This window comes from Callithrix jacchus, chromosome 14 (assembly GCF_049354715.1).
Source record: "Callithrix jacchus isolate 240 chromosome 14, calJac240_pri, whole genome shotgun sequence".
NCBI classification, from domain to species: Eukaryota; Metazoa; Chordata; class Mammalia; order Primates; family Cebidae; genus Callithrix; species Callithrix jacchus.
Genome location: NC_133515.1, coordinates 106,058,930 through 106,081,717, shown reverse-complemented (window position 1 = coordinate 106,081,717; position 22,788 = coordinate 106,058,930). Strand labels below are relative to the sequence as shown.

Genomic DNA, 22,788 nt, shown 5'->3' with positions numbered 1-22,788 from the left:
TCCATTGCAGACAGAATAGGATTAGGCTTCTTCTCTGCTTGATGTTCAAAACTCGGTTTTTCTAATGTCCTTCCCATGCCTAGAATGTCATTTTTTCCCCATTATGCTTAATTCACTATTGAAATAACTTTCATCTCTCAAAGTCCGGATCCAAACACCTTTCTAATGAGGCCATCTCTAGTTAACCTAACCAAAAGAGATTTCTTCCATCTCTAAACACCTATACTACTTAGAATTTATAACACTCATGGAATCTGTCACACATGCCTTGTGGTACATATGCACGTGCACACACGCACATGCATAAGGTATGTATACACACATACAACTTATCCACCCCAAAGTACTTTAAAATGGAACAGAGTAAATATCTGCTAGTTTGATAAATGAAGCCCTCTTACCTCTAAGTACCATAAGCAGCTTGTTCAGACATGGTTTTTGTCATGTCACATTCCTTGGATTTCAAGGGCTTACACTAAATTACCCTTCTCCTTACCTCTCTCATGTCACCAACCTAATTGTCTCAATTGTTTCCCAAAATATTACTCTAGGTTCCATCCAGGCAAATACTCTAAAGAACGGTGTCCCACTTCTAGTGTGGCATCTACCTGGCCACAGCTCATCCACTATCTTGGCCTAGCCACAGTCAACTCTTCACCTCAGAGAGGACTCAAAGGTTACAGCTCTCTGGAAACATTTCTAAAATAAACCTACCCATTCTGATCATCTTTATTTAACTCAGTTTTTATCTCTCCTTCAGAAAATTCTGTAAAGACAAAGTAACATTTTGTGAGTGCCACCTACCTGCCAGGCACACAGAAACATGTTTTCTCCTCACAGGAACTGAGCATGGAGCCTAGCCTGTGGTGTGTGCTCAGCAAACATGCATTAACACACCTCGCTTCTAGTGGAAAGGACAATACTGATCATGGGCAAGGAAAGGGGATCAACCTTCTAACAGAGATGTACTCAGCCTTTTTAACAGTATAAGTGGACCATTGAATTGTAAAATAAAATTCTTGATACTTACAGCTCGTGCTGCTAATGTCATTAACACCCCTGTTAGAAACGTTAGATAATATCCTGGGTATACCCCGTGCCAAATGGCAGAGAGAATGAACGTCTGGATAGTTGGACTGAAGGAGGCTCGTTCATAACACACCCTAGAAACCATGAAAAACATGGAGAGCCAAGTGGAGTGAGTGACCCAAGTTTACAAAGCCTGCAATGATCATTCTTTTATAACCTGACAGGATTTAGGGTAACTAGAGAAACAAATACAACTTATCCTAGGCAATAACTTAGCTATGATCTCAGGGAGGCTACAGTGATTAAGTATCAAATTTAGGAACATAAATTCCCATCTTCTTACTGGTATATACAGTAACTAAATGATCATTTCTAGTATTTGGGAGTCTACACAATTTACAAAAAGAATAAATTTTAACTAATATTAAGGTTATTTTTATCCTATATTATTTTATTACTTTTTTAAAAAAAAAAATCAATAACTTTTAACTGACCTAATAACAGTACTTTTTCTGACAGATAGACTGAGCTTTCCTATTAACAGGGGTAGAGAACTCAGATGAAAATAAAGTTTCCCTAAGGTATCAAATTTAAAACATAACCACAGGGCCGGGCGCAGTGGCTCAAGCCTGTAATCCCAGCACTTTGGGAGGCCGAGGCGGGTGGATCACAAGGTCAAGAGATCGAGACCATCCTGGTCAATATGGTGAAACCCCGTCTCTATTAAAAATACAAAAAATTAGCTGGGCACGGTGGCACACACCTGTAATCCCAGCTACTCGGGAGGCTGAGGCAGGAGAATTGCCCGAACCTAGGAGGCGGAGGTTGCAGTGAGCTGAGATCTCGCCATTGCACTCCAGCCTGGGTAACAAGAGCGAAACTCCGTCTCAAAAAAAAAAAAAAAAACACAACAGCAACAACAAATAATGCAACAGATTAGCTCAGAGGATCTGCAGCCCCTTGGGAGACTGGCAGGCACCCTGAAGAGATGATAGCACATGCTAACCATCTCAAGGGATAAAGATGTTTAATTTGTCATTTAAAAAGGGACACTATAAAAGAAGGCTGCTGAGCGCCTTATCACTATAGGGGCCTTTTCTTAGGAAATAAATTCAAGATAGGACAATGCGCTCACAGGGATGGTAAGAGATCCCTGGGAGATTCTGTGCTGTTCCCCAGCTCTGTCTTTCACACCTGTTACTCCGCTCAGCCTGGGCTGCCTCTACCCTGTTCACGAGACACACTCCCGACACAAACCTCAGCTCAAGCACCCACCACGTCCAGGAAGTTCTTCCTGTGTCTCTGTGTGTCCTCACTGTTCCTGCTTTCTCTCTCCTAATCCTCACCACAGGGAATAGCACGTGTCTGATTATACAGCCGTGTCTTTAACAAAATTGTGAACTCTTTCACTTTCAGGGGCTAGGTCTTTTTGTCTTACTGGTCTTCGTATCCCTTGACTAACAAACAAAAATCTGTTGAATTGGAATCTTTAAAACTGGGACTGTTCTGGAGTACCCAGGGCACAAGTACTGTGCTTGTGCAGGCATTTTTGAATTTAAACCACATCTCTACTGAATGGGATCAGGAGCTGCAAAGGAGGACAATGGTGACCTCCAACATTGGTGGAGGCCTTTACAGGAGGCTGAGAGGGCAGGATAGCTGCACCTGCAGGAGAGCTGCATTTGGGACTCAGGCCAAAACAGTTCTAATTCTATACTGACTTGCCTAGGAGGAGGCCAACAGTGTTTCCTGGGTGACACTGAGGTCACAATGTCACTCAACACCATTAATTTAATCAAGAACCTGAATTCAGTGAAGCTCAACCTTAAGAACTAGATGCCAAAGCACATCTAAAGATTGTTTTTGAAGGAACGCACCTTTTGAGCCAAAGAGCTGTCTGAATATTCCAATTATCAAGAAACATCTTGAAACTTGTTGACATCTGAAAAAAAAGGCAACTTTTTTCTGTGTCACAAAATAATGAAGCTTTAAATATAAGTAATAATATATTATTATGCTAAAATACTTTTTAAAAATTACTTAACATCGATGGTAGTACAGTGATTTCTCTTTCCTTAATCCTGTTTTTCTAATACAGTAACATCATTCTATGTAAGAGAAGTTTATTGTTGGGAACACTACGAGGTAAATGGATTGTCACCATTTTCTCCTGTATGTTAACATTTACAAGGGATGTCATGGAATTCTTCCAAAGGAATTCCTGAGAGAGTGTACAAATGCCTTCTGATGGCCTCCCTCTCACACTAAACACTGGGGTGCCCACCTCGCTCCTCCTTCCCGCCAAGCTCTGCCATGGTTCTCGGAAAAGCAGACATCCAGTGCAACAACCCGCCCAGCCATTGTCTCTCAGTGCCCTGGCTACTCTGAATTTTGGGGCTGCCTGGCTCTGTGCTACCCCTGAAAGAGTAGATCTGCCCCCCCAGATCCCTCAGAGCCTCCTATCTTTCCAGTTACTCCCACTCTTAGAGGGAGCCTTTTGTCTCTGGCCTGGATACTTTTGTCCTGTGTAACTCTCTCTCTGGTCTTCACTTCTGACTATTTTAGATTTTGTGTTCCATTATTTACTGCTCTTACATCAGAATCTTCAATGCTTTTGTTTATTTTCCTTTCATTCACCTCCCTATCAAAACCCTAACTCCAGATCAACCGCACTGTCCTCCCGCCCCACTGGGAACATCTGCATGCTGTGTGCAGAGTATCACCACATTCCAGACCTTTGTCTTAAGTTCATGGTTCTCCACCACAACTGAGCCCTCGACCTACCAAACAATCCTGTTTCCTAGACAACTAGTTCATTCTCCTCTTCCTGAAAAAAGCTACTGGACAAAATCATCTGAAATTTTCTTTTCTCTTTTTTTAAAATAAAATCAAGAAGAGGTAGGTGTCAGCAATTTCACGATTCAATCTAATACCCCATCTATATCTCTGGTCCTATCATCTCCTTCCTCCCTCACAACAGGTAAGGTAGCCTCCTACTTTATAGAGATATACACACACTTATCCTGCCCTCCTTCCTGTCTTTATAACAGGAGAGGTGGCCCCTTAGGGACAGTCTCTCTACTTCCATCTTCTCAGGGACTTCATTGATCAATAGATCTCTCTCTCCTTCAACTGTAGGGAGAGCTTCACACTCTCCCCTTCAAATTGTCTCCTAATCAGCAAACACATTTCAATCTCTCCATTTTAAAACAAAATGTAACAGCTCTCCTCAATTCCCTGTTCCCCTTAGCTATTGCCCTGTTTCTACCCTTGTCCCTTTATGGAAAATGAACTCCTAGGAGTTGTGTAAGCTGGCCCTTATGCCAATCCCTCTCCTGAAACTGTCGTTCATAAAACCATAAACAAGGATGGGCGCGGTGGCTCATGCTGGTAATCCCAGCACTTTGGGAGGCTGAGGTGGGTGGATTGCATAAGGTCAGTAGTTCAAGACTAGCCTGGCCAACATGGTGAAACGCCATCTCTACTTAAAATACAATTGGCCAGGTGTGGTGGCAGGTGACTGGAATCCCAGTTACTTGGGAGGCTGAGGCAGGAGAATCGCTTGAACCTGGGAAGCAGAGGTTGCAGTGAGCCGAAATCCCGCTACTGCAATCCAGCCTGGGCAATAGAGTGACACTTCCTCTCAAAATAAATAAATAAATAAATAAATAAAACCATAAATGATGCAGGCATTTGTGTCCTTCTCTTACTTGGTATCTCAGTGGCACTTAGCATTGATGACCATTTTTTCCTTCAGAAAAATTAATTCCTTTCTTTACTTTTTCTTATGCCATGCACTATCAGCAGGAGTGATAGCGCCCCCGGGAGGATAAAAATTGGTTCTTCAGGGGCAAAGAATATATACACATGCAGTAATACAACAATAGGTATACAGATACACTGTGTATCTGTAGTATTAAATTTTCAGGGGGGAAATTATTAGGAAAAGAGTGTCTCAAAAGTCTCCTTAAGGTGTTAATAATAAACAAAAGGTTAGAAACACTACTATACCCATCATTCAACTTCAACAATGATCAATTTCTCCCTCTCCTCCATTTTTATTGACAACATTGTTGTTAAGAATATCAAAACCAAATACCAGACATCTTACTTCACCTGCAATTAGTTAGAATGCATACGTCCAACAAAGACTTTTTTAAAAAACCATGATCAGACAAAATTAATAATAATTCCTCAACATCATCTAAGCCCCCTTTGTATTCAAATATTCCTGGTTATTTGAAAAGGTCTTTTCCAGTTGGTTTGTCAATCAGGACCCCAAAAAAGGTTCATACAGTGCTTTTGGCCAAAGCCTCTTTTAATCTGTAATAGCTTGGGTCGTATGTCCCAAAGAACTTCCCACTTTTGATCTGATCTGGTGTTTAATAGATTCTCTATACTCCATGTCCCCTCTACATTTAGAAGGATCTACAGATCAATTCAGATTTGGTAATCTTGGCAAACTTCAGTGATGGCACTGCTTTTCTTCTGGCATCCCATCTCTGGCACTTAATGCCTGACTGCCCACTTTCAGTAACATTAGGGCTCATCAGAGGGTCCAGCTTGACCCCTTCACCTCAAGTTTTGGTAATCTCTATTTGGAATGATCCTTTTCACAGGCTAGCAAAACAATGGTTTACTCTCTCTTTTTTTGAGACAGGATTTTGCACTGTCACCCAGGCTACAGTGCAGTGGCACATTCAGGGCTCACTGTAGCCTCCTGCTCCTGAATAGCTGGGACTATAGGTACTCACCACCACGCCCAGCTAGATTTCATATTTTTTTGTAAAGATGGAGTTTTGCCATGTTGCCCAGGCTAGTCTCAAAGTCCTGAGCTCAAGCAATCTGCCTGCTTCAGCCTCCCAAAGTCCTGGGGTTACAGGTGTGAGCCACTATGCCCAGCTGGTTTTCTCCCTTTTTCTTCTGGCTACTCCTGAATTGCCTTCCTTTGCCCAGCCTCTCAGTATTGGTGCTCCTTTAGACTCTCACCTCTTCTCATTCTTTCTTCCAGGGCTTGAACTGCCACAAGCTGATAGTTCCCAGATTTCACTCTCAGGCTCAGGTGCCTCTGCTGAGTGTCTGACCATGATTTGGCTGGTGGACAACTCAGTAAGTCTGTGACCTGAAGATATTAACTGTCCCTTCAAACTCACATCTATTCTCCATTCTTCTAAGTGGAAGGTATCACCATAACCCTAGTTGTTTAAAGCAGATTTCTGGGCCTGATTCATAACTCATTCTCTCTTGCTGATCCCAATCTATCACCAAGTTCTGCTGAGTCTCTTACTCAGCTACCCAATATATTTACATGTTTCTAGCCCCACTAGCAACATGTTGTTAGGTCACCATCAACTTGGATTAACAGAACATCCTCCTAACAGAGATCTCTGCCTCTGGAGGGAAATAAATTCTATACGCCAGATCCTTCTAAAACACCTATATGATCACCTCACTTGGCTACATATATAATCCATCCACAGTGCCCCATTGTTCTTACAAGAAAGTTCAAAACTCTTACATGGCTGTAAGAATGTGACTGTCTGGCGCCCACTTTCTCAATCACCCTTCTTGGCTCCCGGAACTACTAACCTACATGAGCTGCACACGTTCTCTCGACCCCCAGGCTGCTCCCCTACTTGGAGTGTCCGGCTGTCTCATACTCCTTTGGGACTCAGCTTAAGCACCATTTTCTTTAGGACTCTCTTCCTTCAAACACCTAAATGAAGAAGCTGGTGCTTCATGAACACCCACATCCCTTACCCCTCTCTGATCACCACCTATTTGACCTTAGTCTATAACCTCTAGGAAATTAAAGCTCCATGAGGGACTAAATTGTACCTATCTTATTCATTGTCTTTAGTGACTAGGGCACATAGTTGACAACCAATATATATTTGTTACATGAAAGAACGAGTGTTAATATTAAAGACCCTTCAATAGCACTCCTAGAACATCACAGCATAACCTGTATAACAAACTACAGTACTCAAAGTATATATAGCAACTAACTTCTTAATGATTGACGCACCTCTATTTGTTGAATTCTCAAATTGGAAATTAAGTCCCAGCGGGCTGCTCCATTTTTGTCATATCCTCTAAAACCAAAGCCTGCAGCATTATTAATGGCATCGGCTAAAGAAAACAAAATTTTTAAGAAAGTATTAATTATCTCCATAACAATCTGCCATATTCTCCCAGAAGGTATATGTTATTACACCTTTTATTCTTAAAGCGTAAAAGCAGATTTATTTTAATTTTTAGGTCAGAAACAATATCACATACAATGAAAATGACACATCCAGGACAATTAGTCAATAAAACATAAGACATTATGCATCAGTTGAGGGTAGGTGGAGTTTAAAAGCTGCTGAGGACTGACAGGCAAAGGCGAAGACTCATACAGGAAATGCTCCCCAACATGAGCTGTGCCAGCGGAATGAAGCAGAGTATGCTCAACCAGCTGCCAAGAAATTGCCAAGGGGATGTTTTGCCCCAGGAGCCCCATGTTCTTTTTAATCATATATTTGAACTTTATTATAAACAATTATAGATAAGTGAGGCATAATAGTTTCCTTCCATTTTTTTTTCTTTCTTGGTTCACCAGAACTTTATGTCTCCAGAATTTTTAAAAAATAGAGATACGGTCTCCCTCTGCCACTGCCCAGGCTAGAGTGGCAGGTTTATAGCTCACTGCAGCCTTGAACTCTTAGGCTCAAGCAATGCTCCTGCCTCAGCCTCCTGAGTAGCTGGGACTGCAGGTGTGCATCATCATGCCTGGCTAATTTCTTTTCTTTTTTTTTTTTGTAAAGATAGAGTCTCACTATGTTGCCTAGGCTGGTCTCGAATTCCTGGCCTCAGTTGATCTTCCTACCTTGGCCTCCCAAAGTGCTGGAATTTCAGGCATGAGCTACAGAACCCAACCCAGAATTTGTTTTCTAATCCTTTTCACTACAGTGCTCAATTAGTCATTTTTGCTTTATGTGAATGTTTGATTAAGCTGCAAAGAAAATTTCTGCCTCAAATGAGCCCTTTTCCAATCAAATTGAAAACTGTTGATGCTATTTGTATAATGACCAAAGAATAAACAAACTGAAATCTATCAAAGCCCAGCAAAATAATATGCCTATATGAACATGTATCTTTAAATTGTTTTATTGTTTATTAGTGTATTTTAGTACATCAAACAAGATCTTTCAAAAATTACACTTTGGGGGAAAAGAATAAACAAGATTTACTACTCTGTCAAATTTAATGAGGTCAGCCGCCTTTGTTCAATTCACATAAATATGAGCCTTGAAGGTACGCATAGTAACATATTCAACAGAATTAAAAGCAAACTCTATGAACCACATGGGCAGCATACTCAGAAATGGCTGCTGGGAACTCCCTCCCTCCAGAATGGTTGCCACCACTTCTGATTTGTTCATGTACTCACCCTCTCCACCTTTTTTAGCCTACTGTGATTTGAGAGCAATGAAACTTCTAACTACCTTCTCATTTGGCAACAAGATTGACTCAGGGTATGGTCAACAGCAATGAAACGAGAAGAGAACTGGGGAAATCAAACTGTGGGTGTCCACCTTCCACGTCCCTTGTCCCCCAATCTCCCTCCACAGACCCCGCCTAATCTTTACGCGAGGTAACGTAACTCCCGAGAGCTTCCAAGTTGCCATTATATAGAGATCTTCCAAGTAACTGACGATTAACACCAATTCAATCTGTCCCTACACAGGCTAAATGTTTTTCAAACTTGAGTTAGAGGGAAAAAACTGCTCAGATCCCAATAAATCATTTTTTTGAGGAGATAAGGAGAAGAGGGCAGGGCCACAGGGCTGTGGAGACAAGAAACCTGATTCCTATTTGAGAACCCTGAATTAAGGAATTAAACACAATACAGTCTGCCTATCCACTAGCATCCATGAAATTATACTTTGAAAAATGTACATGTAGACACAAAAATCAGAAAGTAACTGTCCACATGATCCAGAATACATTCATACTGTTTTTTTAATTATTAACAAAATATAAAAACAAGATTAAAGAATTCTGGAACTGTTAGATTTCCCCAAAACAGATTTTTGAACCTCCAGAGATCAATAAACTCCAATTTCACAACCAAATGGACAGTTAAAAAAGAAGGTAACGGGGCAGAGATGAACATGGGCACGTGCATGCTGAGCCTCAGCTGGTTTCTCCACTGACAGAGTTGACACCTGAACTTCAGGGCTTAACCACTACTAGGATCTCAACCATTACTTGTGTTAAGACAGTACAGACACACTGTAAGTATTTATTGAATGAAATAACTTTATTGCCTTACAGATAAAAATTCTTAAAATTCTTTAAATATAGTTCAATTTCAAATTGTCATTCATATTTATTCTAATATGATTACTTCTTTAAGAAAGAATCAGGGAAAACGAATTAACTCACCTTTTCTTTGGTTTGTAAGCATGTAAAAATGCACAAGATTCATTTTTCAAACCAAATATGGGGGCTGGGGATAAATATCCTAAGAATCATTTTAACTGTCATAATTGCAAACAAAAAATTAATGATGAATTTTCTTTTTTTTTTTTTTTTTAAGGCAGGGTCTCACTCTGTCACCGAGGCTGGAGTGTAATGGTGTGATCACAGCTCACTGCAGCCTCAACTTCCTTGGCTAAAGCAATCCTCCCACCTCAGACTCTTGAGTAGCTGGGACCACAGGTATGCACAACCATACCTAGCTAATTTAAAAAAAAATTTTTTTTTGAAGAGATGGGGTCTTAACATGTTGCTCAGGCTGGTCTCAAATTCCCGGCCTCAAGTCATTCTCCTGCCTCGGCCTCCCAATGTGCTGGGATTACAGGCCTGAGCTACTGCTCCTGGCCTAATGATGAATCTTGTATATTTTTACATATTTACAGAGATTTTGTGATTTTTCTCAAAAGCCTTATAAATTCAATAATGTCATTTCATTTGATAGATTTTCAACAATAAGATGTCCAACCAAATCCAAAAACATGCAGAACTCTTATAATTCTATAAATCTAGTGATTCAACAAACAGGTCACAATTCTTATAAAACCCTAAAAGTACCAGCTGTTTGGAAAAGTTCTCAGTATCAATTTAAAGTCAGAATTTAAGTAGTACAGGAATCTCATTTGATATTACTGATGTCTAAATCTGGCTACAATAAAAATGTTCAGTCCTTAAAGAAGTATTACATTAAAATCCATAAGGTCACATTCTGTTTTCATTGGCCATTAACTCACCAGGTTAAAGTAACTTTTAATGATGCTATTGTGTACAGCTGTATGATGAAAGATTGAGAATAATGATTCCAGCCCCAAACTGTATTTCATTGTAATCAAAATAAAACTGAGAGTAAAATGCCAAACTTCAGAGGCCTACTTATCGCCCTTGTTTGGCTGATGTGTTTCTTCATGCATTCATTCAAATATTCGTTGAGTACCAAATATAAGCAAGGCAATCAGGACAATCACAAGAATAAAGGAGCTTACAATCTTGTGGGTGAGATAAAAAAGAACACATACATAAAAGAGGTTTCAATCTATTCAATGAAGGATTCTCTCTACTTCAGTTCAACCTTCAAAATGTGGCCAGAATTATCTTCTTCTGCCACAGGATCAGGCCATCAGGCTGCCTGAAGCCTCTTGTGGCTCATTCTGCAGAGCAGGCAAAGCCCTGTGAAAGCCCATTTCACCTGAGCAGGTCCCTCCTACATGCCCCTGCTAACAGCTGCCAGGGAAAGTGAGATAGTTCCATGTCTCCTTGCTCATAAGTGCAAAACTAGCCATTTTTCAATTGCTGAAATCACATTCAATCTTTCTGTTCTTGTTTTTGAGACAAAGTCTCACTCTGTTGCTCAGGCTGCAATGCAGTGGTACAATCATGGCTCACTGCATCCTCAGACTCCTAGGCTCAAGCAGTCCTCCCACCCCAGACCCTCAAGTAGCCGGGACTACAGGTACACGCCACCAGGCCTAGTTGATTTTTAACAATTTTTTTGTAGAGACAGGGGTCTCACTATGTTGACCAGGCTGGTCTCGAATTCATTTTTCAAACCAAATATTGGGGTTGGGGATCAGAAGTACCCTAAGAATCATTTTAATTTGTCATAATTGCCAACAAAAAATTACTGATGAATCTCCTGGCATAATTGATAACCCCCATCAGTATCAATATCATTTTATTCACTTTGCTGATAAACTACTGATCATATTATACTATGCTTAATGGTCTATTTAACAGGTATCATAATGATAAGCTGAATACAATCATACTAAATTATAACCATCTGGAGAATAAGGACTATGTCTTATACATACTAGTATCTATTCTGGCTAACACTAAATCTAGAATACAATAGGCATTCAACAAATATCTGTTGTATTTTCATTGATCCATTGATTTTATTTTGTATTATAACAAAATTGATTCTGTTTTTAGAATATCTTTACATATGAACTGTGAGGTCTGTGTCTTCTACATAGATGACTTAATTTTTCCAATTGGTCTTTATGTATCCTCAAGAGGGCGCACTGACAGCAATCTAGCAACAAGATAAGACTGCTTCAACACAGACACGAGGAAGTCTATTTGCATGTTACTTACCTAGCGTCCATGCAAAATAGTATTTGGGTCTGGCAGCCAAAAGAGAGATATATAGATAGATCATCTTTGTTGGCCATGAAGCTGTAGCTTGAAAATGCTCGTCAATGTTGTACTCCACAGGTAATGTTGTCGAGATGGTCAAGTGAAATAACAAGGACAGCCCGCAAACTAAGAGCTTCTGAATTACTGCAGTCTGAAAAGTGCCAAGGCGAGACTTCATCAACTTTATCTATGCTCCTTTTAATTCATTCTATGTATTATCAACAGACTGATCTTCCTCAACATCAGTCCTACAATTCTTCTGGTCAAAATTCAAGAACTAAATTGCACTTGGCGTTTAAAGTTTTCCATAGTCTCATGGTATGAACTTTTCCAACTCTATAAGTACTACCTAGGGGTTACTACTCAACTCATGCTAAAACCTCTATTTGTATATTTGGAACCTTCAGGAAATCAAGAAATCCAAAAGCAAGCATTAGTGTATTAGTGTGAATGGAAGTGAATACAAAAAATAACATTAATTACTTTTGGCAGTAAATTTTATATGGATGTATATATATAATATTTTTCCCATTGTGTCTTTTCTGTATTTTCCAAATTCTAGGCATCTCATAGATGTTATTTGTACATTAAACAATCTATGCATCTCTGTAAATCTGAAAGTTAACACAACTTTGTTCAAGAATAATAAAAACCAAGAGTTACACACCTGAGAAGAATAAAATGTGCATAAAAGACTGGTGAAAGAAGAGGCTATTCTTAGCAACACTGGTAAGGTTACATTACCATCTCAGGGTATTCTGTATTTTTACAACTTATGCTGCTTTTATATTTGTAGAAGGCCAGAATATTTCAACTTTATTTGGTATAAGAGAGATTATATAGGCTATGAACAAAAAGAAACAAGCGGAGAAAAGGCTAGATCCAGAAGAAGTAGGCAACAAAATAACTGGATTTAGAAGTGATCCATACAGTAACCAAATAGCATTCAAATTGACTGAAGTCATTTATCAATGAAGTGCCACGTTTTAACACTTTATGTACTAGTGCCAAAAGGAAAGCTCCAAGGCAAGAGCCAAAGCATATGCCGGATGCACTGCACTTTGGGAAACAATATTTTATGAGTGGGCTGTTCCTGCAAGGTGGTATTCAGTGGTCGAGGACTCTGTGCAGCTGTTATTCTCGTTTTCCATTGTCTTTTAATAAAATAAGGCTACTTTTTACTTAGTGTCTCCCAAATATCTTACCTTTACATTTGAATTATAAGATTTTAAAACGGTAGAGAAAAAATAGTAATTATAAATGAAGCAAGATGAAATAAATGGCCCCATATTTTAATTTTAAAATGAGGCATATCATTTTAGTAATATAATAAGAAACCCATAGCCACTAGACTATATGGTTCTGAAGCAGGGCAGGGATATGGTGTTGCAATGAAAATGTAGAGAATACAAAGACAGCCGGATACTGAGAAGTGATATCCTCAACCCCCTTCCCCTGCCCAGACCCAGAGTTCCAGAAGTCAAGTTTGTACATCCCAGGCAGAATACTGGAGAATCCTTCACTTAAAAAAAAAAAACGAAGAGCCCCAGAGAAATGTCCTACATATGTCATGACAGAGACTGCCACGTGTTACCCGGCAGCCCTCCTCCCCTTCCTGCACAGAAAAAGAAATTTCTCTTGGTTGCTTGGAAGTCTAGCTAAAGATGACATATCAGCACCTATGGTACACCCAAGTGTGGCTATGTGATTAGGGTCTGGCCATTAGGATGTGAGCAAAAGTAATCTATACAGGGAAGACAGAGCGTGGATCTCTCACACCATGGGGCCCCCATGTTATTAATGCACTGCTTACAGGTTAGTGTCCCTCATGTAACATAAAAATAAATTTCTACTTTAAGTTCCTGTTATTTTGGTCCTTGTTTCAGCAGCCAAACCCTAACTGATGCAGACAGAGGAGAGGTCCCCAACAGAAAAGCCAGTGGGCTCCATGAGCATCCTTTTTCGGATCCCAATAATCTACATACTCCACTGATGCACAAGGAGCATCTAAATGCCATTTGTGGGACTTATTGCTATCACTATTTGACATTATAAAGTATATGCATGTAACATTTAAATAAAATATATTATTAAAATGATAGGAAGACACATTAAGAATATTTGCAATCATCAACAACCTCTGATTTAGGATGTTTATAATCCAAAAGAGGAAAGTGGCATTTTATGAGAGTAAAACCCCTAAGAATTTAGTGAAGTAATAGAATATATACATGTGTATTATTCCTTGTTGACTTTGATTTACTACTATCACATGTTTATAACATTTGATATTTTCAAGTATTTTACAAAATCATTTGATCTTCATACAGTCTCTAAAATGGGGAAGACATTAGGATTCTCCTTTTGCAGAGAGGGACTCATACACATTAAGCGATGTGCGGAAATGATGAGCCAAACTGGTCACTGAGAGTCCAGCATCTTGATTCCCAGGCTTTCATTCTTCTTCCAGCATTCTAGAATAAACTTCTAAGATGCTGTCTACAATTGTCTTTACTTTTTCTTTCAGCAGGGAGACCACTAAAAGATTAAGTGGTCACCCTGGAGATACAAAACAGTCAATGAAAAGACACCAATTTCAAGTCTGGAATCCCACCCAGTTTGATATAACATTTCTTAACACTTAACCAGTAATAGAAACTATGAAGAGAAAAACACCATTTTGGTATAAAATACAATGAGCCGCATGGTAGGAAAGAGGCAATATACCATCTTTTGTGAAGGCATGCACATTTCTGCATTCACTCTTTGTTGCACAGTGGAGGGTTGTAGATTTGCAGGATAAGGGAGGTCACCCCTTGCTCTAAACCCTACATTCAGGGAAAACACACTAGCCCCTTTCCTTCAACTCACAGAATTCCAGATTGGTCTCTTCTTTTTCATGGAAACTTCAGATTTTACTAGATGAAGTCTAACAGAAACTTAGCCTATACAGAGTATTAATGCTTTTCTTTATGAAGCAGCATCCCAGCAGTTTCAAGTACCCCAGTGGCTTGAAGAAAGTAAAAATTATGTCTGGTTGTAAGGCAACTTAGCACAGACTTGGAACCAGATTGTACTAGTTTGAATTCCAGTTCTACTGCCAACCTGGGAAATCTTGGTCAAACCACTTAGCCTCTGAGTCTTAGTTTCCTCATCTGTTAGATGGTGAGAAAAACAGTGCCTGCCTTGTATGAGTGCTATGAGGGAGGGCTGAAATAGAGATGTGAGGTCCACACCTCACAGCCTGGCACATGGTGAGCACTGTCAAAGTGTTAGCTATTATTAATATCTTTATAATATTACTAATCTCTTCACTGTGGGAATAAGGAGCTGTTTTGTGGAAAAGGTGATATTTGAAGTAGGCCTTTCAAGGAAAGAAAGATTTCAAATGGCAATGATTAAGAAGAGGAGGGGACAAGCAAAAAAGAAATGGAGGATACAGAGTGTTTATAATCTGCTGAAACACAAGGCAGAGGTTAAGACAGACAGAAGGAGGGAAGGAGGGAGGGAGGGAGGGAGGGAGGGAGGGAGGGAGGGAGGGAGGGAGGGAGGGAGGGAGGGAGGGAGGGTTGGAAGGAGGGAGGATTGGAAGGAGGAAGGATTGGAAGGAGGAAGGATTGGAAGGAGGAAGGGAGGGAGGGAGAAGGGAGGGTGGGCCTGGAGAATCATAAGGCTGGCCAATTCTATAATAAGAGCTTTCTTGTAAAATTCCCTGTAACTATAAAGCATTATTCTCCGAAGGAATTCAGCACATACTTTCTGAAGTGACTTTATTTATGTTCTTTAATCATGACTGTACTTCTACTAGATATCAACATTAAGTAACAGTATGAAGAGTCATTTATCTTAAAAAGTATTTTTAAAGAAATACATGGATAAGTTCAAAATGTGAAAATATTTGTATCCTTAAATAAATAAGACTAACCAATACATGCTATGAAGGCTTTAGATAAATCTTATGACCTTACATTTGGAGATGGCTCTGTTCTTTCAGACTGTATCTCTTCTTTTCCATTTTCACCTGATTGTGTCATATGGTATGATCTGCCTTCAATGAAAGTAATGTAGTCTTTGTAGGAGCAGAGCGGGCCTGCCAGGATCCCCATGAAGTTACAGTTGTAACTCAAATACTCCAGTAGGCTTGGCATGCGCCTGCAATGAAAAGACATGCAACCAGTGAGATGCAGCGCAAGCTTTCAGAATGTTTGATAGAATCATCATCCACCTCACTGTTCCCCATTTCCAAAATAAGAATCAAGCTTTAATTTTTATTTGCACCCACACAACAAAAATTTTCAGGCTCAGGACACAGTCATGCTCAACAGTGTGTCTGAATAAGAGCTTCTTTACAGATCCTTATGGGCAAATATGAAGGTTTTGACATATTTCTCATGATGAAACAAATCAAAGACGGGTGCACTATCCATAAAGTGCTGTCTCTTCCCAGGCAATCATTTGCTCTTGTAACAAACACATGCTGCACACCATGTGCCCCACATGCTGCAGGGCTTGGATACAGCAGGAAACAAAGAGAAGACAATCCTACATCCACACGGCTTGCATACCAGTTGCAGAAAACAATAATAAAATATATCAAAAATATTTTCAGAGATGCTAAGTGCTACAAAAAGAAGGAACTCTTTTACGATATTAAGAAGTCAGAGAAGGCCTCTCTGATAAGGTGACATTTGAGCAGAGACCAGAAAAAAGTGATAGGAATAACATGGACAGGGATTCCAGGCAGAGGGAATGATGCATGAGGATCCCTGAGCTGGGCATGCCTGGCAGCAAGGAGACCATGGGGCTGGAGCAGAGTGGTCCCAGAAGTGGAGGTAGGAGCAGGGCAGACAGCTGAGCTGAACCAGACAGGGCCTGCCTTACTAGCCACGGCAGGGACTTTAGATTTTATTCTGACTTAAATGAGAAAACATAGCAGGGTTTTAAAAGACCTATGTCTGAAAACACATCACCCCAGCCCATGTGTGGGGCTCCTGCAGTCTCCAGGCAGGAGGTGACAATGGCTGGAGGAGGGGGCAGACGCTCTGCACGTGTCCTGGCAGTGGAGCCTGAAGGCTGCTGAGGGATTGGCTATGGGGTGGAAGAGAAAAGGGAGTCAAAAATGTCTCAAAACATTTTTAATTCCATTCCTTAGAGGTCTGTCCAAATGATACATGGTACCTACGGGTAACAGGGTGAAAACAGTTAGTAATACAAGAGACTGTTTAGACTATTTATGTTATCATCTAAATGAATAAAGAGTGTATATTTAAAAAAACAGTTCCATTAAGAAAGTCTACTAAGCCATCACAAAGAAACCACAACTGCACCTGGGCACAGCAGGCAGGCTTCTTGAACATGTCAGAGTCCCTTCTCCTCTCTGAATAGGATAAGCTGTCTCCTTAAAATATACAAACACCCTTGTGGACAAGGGAGGTTGAGAGAATACCCTCATAATAGTATGTATTTTTTTAAAAAATTTAAGAGATAGGTCTTGTTATGTTGCCCAGACTGGACTCAAACTCCTGAACTCAAGCAATGCTTCTGCCTTGGCCTCCTGAGTAGCTGGGATGACAGGCACTCGCCACCTTGCCTAGCTTAGCATAGATTATTTTTCTCTGAGAAATTACATAGAACAAAATAGTGATCCCTGCCCATCTGATACCATCTAGGTTACCACTCAGCCAAAACTACATTTCTAACTTTTCCAGAATTATTTTTCCACTTTTAAAAATGTCTTGAACCTTAAGTATTTTCTCTTCAGGGCTTGAAATTGATGACAGAAAATGTTTCTGGCAGATTTTCTCTTTTAGTTATTTCTATTTAATGATGAAACAACATGCTTTCTCACTGTATCAAAGACCGGGGTAAGTATCCTGTAGTCACAAGGGTATAAAAGAACTCCTTGTACTCCAGCAACAGAGTTTCATTCTCAATACCAATTATTTTAACACCAAGTCAACTATGTATCACCATTAGCAAGGACAGGAGGAGGTTCTTAACCATGAAACTTGCTTAAATAATTTTTGGCTCCACTGTCATATCAAACAACAAGTCATTTTAGGTACTGAAGTAAATTACTACACTTGTTTATGAAATCAGAACTTCAATCTAATTGTAATGTATAATATCAAACAAAAGATTCATTCATTCATTCATTCCATTGATAATTGATATCAGCTATGTGCTGTCTCAAGTTTGGGCTTCTCCCTGTGGAATTACTGACACTTTGGCTCCTAGTTCTCTGTTGTGGGGTCCTCCTGCACACTGCAGGGTGTTTAGCAGCATCCCCTAGGTGCTACCCACCAGATGTCAGTAGCACTACCCCCTGAGCAGTAACAACCAAAAATGTCTGACTCTTGGAGGCAAAATCACTCCAAATAATGAACCAAAACTTAGATCACAGGGACAATAAATGAGACAAAGTTCTTGTCCTCAATGACCTTACACTGAGGGGCAGGGAGAGGGACAATTAAAACAAATGTCTTGTATAACATCCGACAGTAATACCTACTATTGAAGAAAACAAAGCAGAGCAAAGGGACAGAAAGTGATGGCAGGAAGGGAGGGGTATTTTTGATAGAGTGGTTCGCACAGAAAGAATGGATGGAGTGAGGAAGCGTGGGCAAGCTCTGGGCTCTTGCTGGGCCTTATATGCTGTCGCCAGGGGTTTCTAATTCTATTCTAAATTACAGGGGAAGCCACTGGAGGATTTTCATCAGGGAAGGGGAATAATATAATCCAATGCACATTAAAAGCTTCTCTGGCAGCTAGCTGAAAAGTAGGCTGCCCAGGGGATGGGAAAAAATAAGGATGCAGGTAGGAAAGCTGCCACAGCAGACCGAGTAGAAAATGAGGGTTTGTGCTGGGATGTGACCTGTGGAAGTGGTGAAAATCAGTCAGATCAGAGAAGAATTTTAAAGGAAGGGCTAACAACTTGATGGTGACGTGTATTTGCTATAAGAAAAGGGAAGTCCCCCCAAGCCACCAGTGATAATGCCACTGCTATTAACTAAGTGGGTGATAATGGTGGAGGAACAGATGTGGTGGAGGAAGGAAGAGGGAAACAAATTAGAAGTTCTGTTTTGAACATGTTCTGTTTGAGCTGCCTGTCACTATCCATGTAGAGACCTCAAAATGGCAGTTGGATAAATGAGGTTGGAGCTGAGGGGACAGGATTGTGCGGGAATATACATTTAGAAGACTTCAAACACGAAGATGGTATTTAAAGTCAATGGATGTGACCACTTGGAGAAAACGGAGAGGTCCAGGTCTGAGCCCTGGAATACAGCAGGTTACTCCTGTGGTAAGGCAGAAGCAGGGTCAGAGGATTCAGCAGAAGAAACAGAGAAAGAGCCAGTGAGGGAGGAGAAAAATGGAAAGAATGGAGTGTCCTGGAAGGAAGTGAAGGAGGTATTTCAGAAGAGTGGCCAGCTGGCCAGTGCTGTTGAGGTTCAGCATCATGCAAACAGGCTGACAATGAAATCGGCCAAGACTAAGAGCGATCTTGAAAGAATGATTTCAGACCAAGAATGGGGACAAATATCTTAATGCAGGGGGTTGAGGAGAGAATGGGAAGGACACTGAATGTCGACAAAGCCTTCGAGAAGTGCTCTTCTAAAGGAGTGTGCAATAACGGGGTGATGGCTAGAAAGGAATGACAGGTGCCATGAGCTTGTTCCATTCAGGTGGTGAGGATGGCCCAACAGAGAGGGAGAAATTGGTGAGTGAACAGACAGGAGTAACTGACACAGCAAAATCCTTGAGAAGGAAGTGGACTCTGTGCCGCAGTGAGCAGCTGGCCTTAGATTATGGACAGCTAGTATTTGATACCAGGAAAGAAAGCAGAGCACTGTGTTAGAGATTCAGGCATCAGTGTAGATTTGGTGGTTGCAGAATCAAAGTAGGATTGCTTTTTTTTCTCTCCAAAAAATAAAATTTTGCTACCAAAATGAGTAGCGAGGACAGAGTGTTAAAAGTCTGGGAGAAAGGGGAATATATCATCTTAGGAGAGCATGGGAAATGAGTGGACTAAGAAAATGTGAACCCCTGGCAATACTAAGAATCCTAATTTTAAATTTGGAGTAACAAATTCAAAATGAGTTCAGTCAGCAAGAAGATGTTTTCCCACTCAGCTTTCTTCCACTGTTCAGTTAGGTGGAGAGGTTGGGTTCTTTAGGTCTGGGGATTTGCTCTCGATGTGAGAGGCATGGGGGAAATGAGTAGCTACTGGGATAGCCCAAGGGCTCCTAAAGATCAAAGAACCCAGACCAAATTAACCTCTAGTCAGAAAAGTACACTCAAGTGTGTATTTACTGCTATATAAAGACTGACTATAGAGGATATTAGAATAGAACATTTTTAAAGATGGGGAAAATATAAAAAGATCCCTAAGACATGCTACCTGGGATCAAAAATGAATGAACACTTAGTGTAGTTCTAAATAATATCACAAACAATCTCATTCTTCTAGCAGTTATGCACTTATTCATTCTAGATTTAGAAACAAGGTAATCCACAGATAATTTTTCTTTAAGTATAATGCGTATTCCATCTCAAATTATTTTAGGTTGAGATGGACCCTGTGAAATTAAGCCATTCCCTAGATTAGTCATCAGAGTACCTTCAATAAATGAAGTAGAAGCCTGTCCCAGATGAATTATCTGACTGGTTCTTTATTATTTCAAAATATGGTATCTATGTGCTATATTAATGCATTCTATCTTAGCCCAGTACCTGCCATCAAGTTATTGGCCTGTAAATGGTACCTGCAATTACTACCAGTGATTACTAGATGGCAGACCTGAAGACGATACTAACCTCCTATCTTCAAGGAACTCATTCACAGGGACAAAAACTAGCAGCTAGCCTCACGGCCAACAGGAGTCATACATGTACAACCACATAGGCAGGGTGCTGCAGGAGCCTTAGAGGGGATACCCAGTCCCACCCAGCAGGCTTTGACAGGAGGGAGGTGTGTAGAGGGAGTGAGGCTTGATTTTCAGAAGTAAGTACCGCTAGAAGGACTAGGAAGCCTCAGCCACAGGAGGAATGTGGATCCTAGGCAGAGGCACGGGAAGCATGACAGGATAGGATGCAAAGGCACGTACCTTACAGCTAAATCCCTCTGTGAGGAAGTCAGTTCTTCATCCTTCCGAAACATCCCTGAGAAACAAAAATAGGTACTTTTATCAATTAAGATTTCTCCCAAAATGGCATTTTGCCCATGCACACTTTCATTACTTTCCTCGATTAAAATTCATGCTATTATATTCCCAATTTTGATATAATGACTATTCCATTCTTTCTTATGGCAACACAGGCTCAATCATGTGAAAAGTTTTTACAAACTAACACATGGTTGGTCATCTGACTCCACTCTAAGGGAAGTTATAATTAAACTAATGAATTCCCAAATGCTGGCACTTTTTAAATTATAACGTTATTGTCCTTAACTGTAAATGCTATGACTTTTCAAAAAGGGCCATTACAATTTTTCTATTATTGGATAACTTAAATGACTACACATTAGTACCATAAACTAGAAGCTCAACATAAAGCAAAGAGAAATTTCCTTACTCTTCATGTCTCCAATGCATGAAAACCAAACTCAAATACATGATCTTTACCCATCTATTTACTTTCTCTTCAAAGAAGAGGATATATTATTTAAGATTACACATCAACTTACTAGATCCATATGCTTTGAAAATACATATACCTCAAATCCAGTTTAAAGACTAAAGGGGAACTAAGTTAAAAAGCAAACAGCAACATTAATATGATAAATATTATAAAGTATTAATATTCCCAAAAGAAAAAAAGCGAAGCAATTAAAAAACACTGAAATAGACAAAACTAAAAACATGAAAAGACAAATCATAAAAGAAATACATGTAACCAACGTGAAATGTTAATTTCATGATTAATAACATTTTTATTATAAACCATTAAATGTAATTAAAAGAGCAAGATGCCATTTTCACTTATAAGTATGCAGAAATTTTAAAGGGCTCTTACTCATATTGTACAATCTAAATTATGGAAAACACACATTTTATGTATTTTATATGTATATAATACAAAGATGAGAAGAAAATTATTACTGCCTTAAAATGCCTCAGAAACTATTCTATGCACTGAGGAAAGAGCAGAGGAAAAACAAACTCCCTGCTTTTATAACACTTATAGTCTAGTAGGGAGACATAAGATAAACAAATAAATGAGCTACCAAGAGGAACTCACACCATCTTTCTGTAAACCAGTTTAGATTATTTATCTACCCTTTATTCCTAAAACTCTAGCCCTAAGGAAATAACTGAAGGTGTGGTTCAAGACATAAGACAGGGATCACCACAAGTTTATACATAATAGCAAACAAAAAAAGTAGCAACCTACATATGCTACAATTGAAGAATGGGAATATATTATACATTCCACTTTTGACAATTATGTAAAAAGAAAACTACGCCTCATAAGACGATAAAGGAAATATTAATTAAAAAAGAAGGGACCAGGCACAGCGGTTCACACCTGTAATCCCAGCACTTTGGGAGGCCAAGGCAGCTGAATCACTTGAGGTCAGGAGTTTGAGACCAGCTTGGCCAACATGGTAAAATCTTGTCTCTACTTTAAAAAAAAAAAAAACAGCCAGGCGTGGTGGTGCGTGCCTGTAATCCCAACTACTCATGAGGCTGAGGCATGAGAATCGCTTGGATCTGGGAAGTGGAGGTTGCAGTGGGCCGAGACTCTGTCTAAAAAAAAAAGAGAGAAGAAAGAAGGAAGAAGAAGAAGGAGAAGGAGAAGGAGAAGAGGAGGAGGTCTGGCTCTGACGAGTGTTGGGGGAGGGATACAGAAGATTAATTTTTTCTTCGTATTTCCAATTTATATTTTTCAAATTTTCCTCAATGACCACATACCTACTTTTTATAATCAGGAGGAAAAAAAAAACACTTAAAGAAAAGATGATCAAAGATGAGAAAAAGGTAAAATACTATCACGATTTAAACCCTAAAAAAGGATAACTCCTACTTGTGACAATTCTATTTTCTCTCCCCATATCAGATAAACTGCTGTCCACCCTTTCCTTAAAAAAACAAG

The 22,788-nt window shown here is 39.8% G+C and overlaps 1 protein-coding gene across 14 annotated transcripts in view; it reads right to left on the bottom strand.

Annotated features, from left to right (window-relative positions):
• Nucleotides 1-22,788, bottom strand: part of MBOAT2 (membrane bound glycerophospholipid O-acyltransferase 2) — a 148,262-nt gene that overhangs the window by 4,204 nt on the left and 121,270 nt on the right. For all 14 annotated transcript variants that reach the window (XM_035273286.3, XM_054245237.2, XM_078350002.1 and 11 more), the window contains 6 exons: nt 20,799-20,853; nt 15,660-15,843; nt 11,650-11,842; nt 7,058-7,161; nt 2,907-2,971; nt 1,031-1,163 (listed from right to left, as the gene is read on the bottom strand). In XM_035273286.3, coding sequence (XP_035129177.1) covers nt 1,031-1,163; nt 2,907-2,971; nt 7,058-7,161; nt 11,650-11,842; nt 15,660-15,843; nt 20,799-20,853 — 734 coding nt within the window. The remainder of the gene's footprint in view (nt 1-1,030; nt 1,164-2,906; nt 2,972-7,057; nt 7,162-11,649; nt 11,843-15,659; nt 15,844-20,798; nt 20,854-22,788) is intronic.